The 7,542-nt window shown below is 32.9% G+C and overlaps 1 protein-coding gene across 1 annotated transcript; it reads right to left on the bottom strand.

Annotated features, from left to right (window-relative positions):
• Positions 1 to 780: 780 nt before the first annotated feature.
• LOC143922690 (differentially expressed in FDCP 8 homolog) lies at positions 781 to 7,304 on the bottom strand. Its single transcript, XM_077446025.1, has 6 exons — positions 6,948 to 7,304; positions 5,716 to 5,998; positions 3,060 to 3,224; positions 1,547 to 1,788; positions 1,258 to 1,470; positions 781 to 1,080 (listed from the first exon to the last, which is right to left on the bottom strand). Exons 1-6 carry the CDS (start codon positions 7,104 to 7,106, stop codon positions 826 to 828), a joined length of 1,317 nt encoding a protein of 438 aa, XP_077302151.1. The 5' UTR covers positions 7,107 to 7,304; the 3' UTR covers positions 781 to 825.
• Positions 7,305 to 7,542: the final 238 nt, after the last annotated feature.

Below are 7,542 nucleotides of genomic sequence, written 5' to 3'. Positions count from 1 at the left end.
ATGAAAATATAGTAATCAAAAATAATACAAGATAAAAAAAAAGTATTGAAACATGCATACATACATATAAAATAAAGAAATCATATAATAATTAGTGCTTATATTGTTTTGTTTTAATTGTATATAAGTACATTGAAACTGAACCGAGTTCAACAAAGAAATAACAAAAATACTAGTTATATAAATATAAAATACGCATTTTTTTTGTAAATTATCACTTTTCCATCGCTGAAGTATTGTTTTCAGTCTCTTCAGCGGTGGTAATTTAAAAATAAATAACTATCAATACTAGATTAGATAAATATATTATTAGCGATTATATGAAAAATATAATAAACATATGCACATTTCCTTTCATCAATGGCACAAAAAATCTTATTGAATATATATATATATATATTGTTTTATTGCATCGCAATATGCGAAATAATTACAAACATGCAATTAAAGAAATATGTAATAATAAAAATAGACTAGATTCTAGTCACTAGAAAATTTAACCATACACATAACTACAATAAACACATTTTCAACTCTTGTAATGGTAAATTAACAACTTATATATATATATATATATATATATATATATATATATATATATATATATATATATATATATATATATATATATATATATGTAATAATTGATATCGGTTATAAATATAAACAAAAAAAATGGCCGACATCAGAAATATTTTCTATATAACTAAAAAAAAAAATTAAATTAAATGAAAAAAAACAGATCCAATAAGAAAATACAAATTGTTAATTTTTTTTTATAGAATTACACTAGCAAAAAGCAAGTGTGTATGATTTTTATTTATTTTAATTAATTTTAGAGGGTGTTTTCACTTCATTTTCACATTCATCATCAGATGTGCAACTTTCCTTGTCCAGATCTTCAGAAACATTTCGTTTTTCAAGTCTTGCACACTTCGGACATACATATTGCTTTTTTGTCCAGCATACTCGGTGGAAATAAGAGTTACAGCGGCTACAACCGACGGCCGACGAATCGAATGGGAAAATGATTTCATTGTTTCCGCACAATTCACATAGATATCCTTTGCCGCTGCATGTCTGTACGCAAAATAAATACACAATATTTAATTTCCAAATAAATTATCACTGATTTTATTTAATAATAGGTGCTCCAACGTATTCTGTATTTTAATTATGATATGAATCGGCTTACAACAATGTAATTCCGTTAGATCACCTTTACTATATTGAATTTCTGAATATTATAATACTTACTTGGCACTGTGTGATGTGCAGCCTACAATTTTCAGCCATAGTAGTGAGTTTGTTTTCGAATTGTCCCTCTCTAACCGATTCTAGAATTGCCATGCTGTAAAGTTTAGGAGTTTCGGCCAGATTTACCATTTCGCCATTCACCAAGGCATTGCCCTTTTTGCATGCTACTAAATATTTCATCATCACTTTTAAATCGTTTCGCATTTTGCGAGCCTGTAATCAAATAATAGCCCAATTTTTACAAACGGAACAAATATACGAATAGAAAAAACAAAATTAAAAAACATACATAATCCAGTTCGGTAACAAAATTGTATAACTTCTCGTTTGATGTATCCAGATTGATCAGGTTTGTGTTTTTCGTCAGTGACAGCAGCTGATAGGCTGCTTGTGAGACTTGTCTCTTCTCCCAATCCCAATTGTGTACAACTCTGGCGGGTATTTCACATTCATTGTTCCAATGACATGTATTGCAATAGTACAGTCCCGAATAGTCGCATAGACGCGGTTCAACTCGTTGAGTTTCCCCTACTAAAATTTAAACTTAATATAATGACTGAAATTTGAATGCATTCACATATATTAAAATTATATACAAATTAAACAACATTAGCAAAACAAATAAACTAAAATTTAAACTTAATATAAAGACTGAAATTTGAATGCATTAAAATTATATACAAATTAAATAATATAAGCAAAACAAAATTTAGAACATAATTATAATTCGGAGATCCCCGTGATTTCATCTGAAAAATTACGCTTTCCTTGATTGATATCGAAATACAAATTACCCAATGACATGAACTACATACATACACACATGCAAAATGATATTTTTATTCAACTAGTTTTCAATCTCAATATGAAATATGATTATAAAATGATATTTTTTCTAAAAAGCAATTCATTTTATTAAACTCGGTGTATTTTAAATGAAATAGGATTTTACTTGGATATTAATTGAGTTTAAAACATTGCTGCGCAACGTTTTTTGTTGCATTTGTAGATTTTATCATTTAATTTTACGAATTAGTAATAATAAAAAGCAAAACAAACACAATTTCAATAGGTATAATTTGTTACTACCTGTCGAAAGACGAAAGCAGAATGTACTCTGAGGAACAGTCACTATAAAACACAATTCAATGTTAGTTAAGCGAAGAAAAATCAATACTGATTTCAAAATCAAATTAAAATGAATTTTTTTCGTCAAAAACACGTTTATACGATACTAGTAAACCCAGACTTAGTCACTCGGACAATTTTAAAATGACATAAGGCTTATAAGAGTTATAAGAGTTGGATCACCTGTCTGGGTTTACTCGTATCGTGTCAACCTAGTATAAACGTGTTTTCGAAGGCAAAATTTCATTCAAGTATTGTTGGTTGGAACTTCGTAAACAAAACAGTTTGAATATTTACTATTAGATTCGCCATGTTTAAGCTGAACATATTACAAATACTGAGCGAAGCCGGGTAAAACAACTAGTAATATTATAATTAACATTATAATAAAACAAAACTGATTTCACATGGCGACAGTCAGTCATAAGTATGTATTAATATATCAGGCAAATCCAGCAGTAGAAAGTATTACAGTATATGTAAATTGAGGGTCCGAAAGTGAAATGGTCGAAAAAGCAAACATCGGAAGGCAAAGATCGAAAATCGAAAGATCTTAAGTCGAAAGATCAAAAAAAAGGGTGTATGGTAAACGGTAAACCGTTTTTCATATGTATGCATGATAAACGAATATTTTCGACTTTTTCACGGTGACCCATACATTAGATTATATTTACCAACTCCAAGATGCGTTTTACACTCGGCACATTTGTACTGTTGTGCGGCTAGTCCTTTTTCCGGACATATGGACATCACCAGCTCGTTGTTCTCACTGGCGACCACGTGGACGCAGATACGACTGACATTGTCGACACATTTCACATGACACTTGTAGTTGCAGTCTATTGAAATTGGATAAAAAACAAAAAAAAACATTAATTACACCCAATAGTAATGAATCAATGGAATTCTGTAACATACAAGGACTTAGGTAAACATATAAAGCGTCGCGTTTAGAATTTTCAATATCTACATATGTAATTAATGAATTAAAAAAAATATGGGTCGCCGAATAGATTAATAACGCTTTATGTATACCAATTTTATCTTTACTGAAAGTTCTATGATAAAACCAGGGCCGTGAAGTCGGCCCAAAAATGTACATGTAACACCAATTAATTGAATTATAATTAAGGTATAAATAAAAACTAAGAACATTAATAGTTTATACGACTTCCCGACTGAAATGCTAAAAGTCCACTATTCTGATTCCGACTCTACAGCCGTGGATAAAAAGAAAAATCTGCATGGAAAAATGCGACCATCACACATGTGTATACTATATTTTAAATACGTGTTCGTAAAATGTAAGTTTTATATATGGCAATTATCTATAGAACTATGTAAATAATCTGAAGGTAAAAATTTTCGAGTTAAATCACTATTTATATGTATATTGATTTAACTCGGATGGATTTTTGTGAGCAATTTTCTGTGCACATTTTTCATGTGTGGTTTTATCATATAACCTTTAAAGACCAGTTTAACTTACTAGTAACAAAAATACATATATGTCGCAAAAACGCACGCTATAAATACAATATGCATGTAAAATGTGGAATAAAAAAAGTAATATATCATAACGAATGCAACATTGCAATATATCATAACATACGTAAACGCATAACGCACAATTAGTCATAATAATGAAAAATAATTAGAACAGTCAAACGCATTCAAATGCAAAGAATCATTGCCCTCGTTATTACTGTATCGTTACATAAATGTATTTAGTTCATTTTCTATATCTAAAGTTTGTCAACAAATAGAATTATCACTTGAATGCCAAAAGAGTAAACGAATTTCATCACAATAAACATATTAATTATATAAACTGGATTTATTACTGGTAACATTCTCACAAATAAAATGTAAACAATCGATTGAAAGCAAATAATTACTTTGCATGATGCAATACAAACTTCCTTTAACATTATAGACACAAAAGATTGCATTATATGTACTGTTTGTATGCATTTGATAATATACTATGCAATATATGCACAGAAATTGTATATAAAACTAGAAAATGTTCATTTTTTAAACTTAAAATTGAAAATTTAATTTTAAAAAGTAAATTATAACCATGGCTTATACTGGGTTGACATGATACGAGTAATCTAGAAAGAGTAGCCCGGACGAGTAACTCGGTCGTTAACCGTAACGTAGCTAAAAAGTCGGACAACGTTCAATTTTACTCATCCAAGCTATTCTGTCTGGATTACTCGTATTATGTCAAAGTTTTTAAAGACGAGTCATCATTATCGGATCATTCATTTTCACATGCAAAACCTGATTGACATCATCTTCGAATACTGACTTTGTGGCACAATGTTTTAATTTTCAAAATGAGATAACTTGAAAATGTGCCGCAAAGTCATTCTTTGAAGATGACATAATTCAGGAGAGTTTCACTGGATGTTAGATTGGAGTCGGGCAATATCGGGCGACTTGGTCAGTCGATTAGTTGCGTGACCAGATAAAAAATCAAGATCAAACTCACTGGTCTCTCAAGCAATAAAATCGGCCAACCAGCGAGATCAATCGTAAGCGTTCGGTATGGTCTTGACCGTTTTATTGCCCGAGTGACCAGTGTGATCTGTCAAAACGTATCGAGGGTTGGCGATTAAACTATAAACACGTGTGACATATTAAGTGGGTTAGAGGTTGCTCTTGGTCTCCCGATACGTTTTGACAGATCACACTGGTCACTCGGGCAATAAAACGGTCAAGTCCATATCAAACGCTTACGATTGATCTCGCTGGTTGGCCGATTTTATTGCTCGAGAGACCAGTGAGTTTGATCTTGATTTTTTATCTGGTCACGCAACTAATCGGCTGACCAAGTCGCCCGATATTGCCCGAATCCAATCTAACATTCAGTGAAACTCTCCTGAATTATGTCATCTTCAAAGAATGACTTTGCGGCACATTTTCAAGTTATCTCATTTTGAAAATTAAAACATTGTGCCACAAAGTCAGTATTTAAAGAAAGAGAGACCAAGTCGTCCGCAAATCGCCCGACTCTTTGAAACCACAATATATATGAACAATTTTATACTTTGATCATTATGTGAAAGAAGTGTGTACAGTATAAATGCAATGGTAAATCTTAACCTTGGCTAAAATCTTTTTGACACTATTTTGCTAACAAGTACTTAAATGATAACGCGGAAAACGAAAAAAAAATCGAAATCATTAACTCTGTTTATATGTAGATAAATTGTTTTATCGGAGAAATTAAGGAAATGCTACGGGTAATGTGTGGTAGTGTTATTAGTGTAAATGTGTAGTCGATGTGCGTCATGTAGATTGTGGTATGTATAAAATTACCTTTACAAACATACGAGCCCTGCATAACGTTCCACATAGCGCTGCTGCAATTGTCGCAATACTGTTTCCTGGTCGAATTCTTTTGAAGTTCGAAGTGATGACCCATAGTGGAGTATCTGGCTACGGGAAGGTTTTCGTCGACGTCCTCCAATTGTTGCACTCGAATGCGGAGCTCGATCAGATGCCTCACCAGCCATTTTCGCTCGCTCGAGCACTCGTCGCTCTCGGAGATCAGCACTTTGCATTTCTCAATGTTGTCTTTCAATTCGGACAACGAGGCATCCTGTCAAACACAATAAGTATTATTAAAAAAAGAAATTGTATTGTATTACAAAAGCAAATAAACCGCAACATTTACACGATCAATATCGAGATGCTTCAAGAAAGCATTGAAATATTTTCGAGAAATTATAAATATTGCATCATCCCGTAAACATTGCGGTTTTCATTTCGATTGCATGAACTACAGGTCGGAAACTACCAGCATCAACTTTGACTAGTAGTAGGCAGTAAATGCAAGTTTTAAAGAGTGCAGTTCGATTTTTAATCGTAAGTAAACAGTTGGATGGAATTCGTATCGAGACGGCTAGAACAGTGTTCATCAAAATAGGACGATGACATTATAAAGACTCCAAAGGGATTGAATGGGAAACGGTGTCCCACCCAGGATATTCGCTTGACATTAACCCCATTCGGTTATCATTTAGTTTCTATTTGGATGGGAAAATATAAACTCTATAGACGGAGTCTAATAGTAGTGGACGGGGTGTATTTTTCGTCACGGAAAAGTGAAAGGTATCAAAGAGCATGGTAGAAACTGAAGGAGACTATTATAAAAAAACCACATTATTTATGGGACGACTTACAATTTGAATAGTAGCAAATTTAGTAAACCGGACGCGATGATAGCTGTATAGAGTATCATTCGTATAATTATCAATTGAATATTGTGGGTTCGAGAAGAAATTAATTTAATTTTCATAATCTAAACTGACAGCTGCACACCGGAACGCACGCACAAGTATACTCGCCAATTTTTCATATGGAAAAAATTTGACGTTTCACAATGTCAAAGGAATTCGAATGGTCAACCAAAATTTTAACCCACTACGTTCAAGTATGCTGCGAATCATATGAACAAACCTCAAAGTGGAAAAGGGTCAACCACTTTTGACGTATGGAAAATACATTTGACGTACGGAAAAATTATAAAAAAGTAAAAATGTACTCACTGGTGCTAGGGTGAGGCGTTTGTTGAAAAGAAAGTCGACGTCGTCTTCCATGGAAACAATATCCGAGGTGGACGTGGATGAGCCAGGAGACGTACGAAAGATTGCACTCGGCGACTCAAATAGTGTGTTGAAGCGGTTGGATGATGCTTCCGAATCCATTTCTGATGTTCGAATTAGATGCTGGTACAAAGTGGTGGGCGATGTTGTGACGAACTTGGAAGACGCGACGCGACGAGGATACAGTCCGATTATAATCAGAACGAACAGCGTCGAAGAATGCGATCTGAAGGTATGCAGTTATCGTCCTCGGTATCAGAGCGGACAACGTGCGACTCGGACAACGATATGCGCGCAACTGACACTGACAGCTAGCGCTCGCTCTTTTATACGAATCAGGCAGCGGAAATTGCGCCCATGTATCTCGCTATTTTTTTACAAATGTATCCGATCGCGACAGCTTATGTAGGTATAATTTTATTATTGTACACAGACTAGAGTAATTAAATTTTGTCGATCAAAATGCATTTCATTTATAAATACAATTGAAAAATAAATTATTCGGTTGACAACAATTTAAATATTATTTCGTTTTTCA

The sequence above is a fragment of the Arctopsyche grandis genome, chromosome 2, assembly GCF_051622035.1.
Source record: "Arctopsyche grandis isolate Sample6627 chromosome 2, ASM5162203v2, whole genome shotgun sequence".
In the NCBI taxonomy this organism is placed as follows: Eukaryota; Metazoa; Arthropoda; class Insecta; order Trichoptera; family Hydropsychidae; genus Arctopsyche; species Arctopsyche grandis.
The sequence above is the reverse complement of the archived record's forward strand: the minus strand, read 5'-3'. Positions and strand labels throughout refer to the sequence as shown.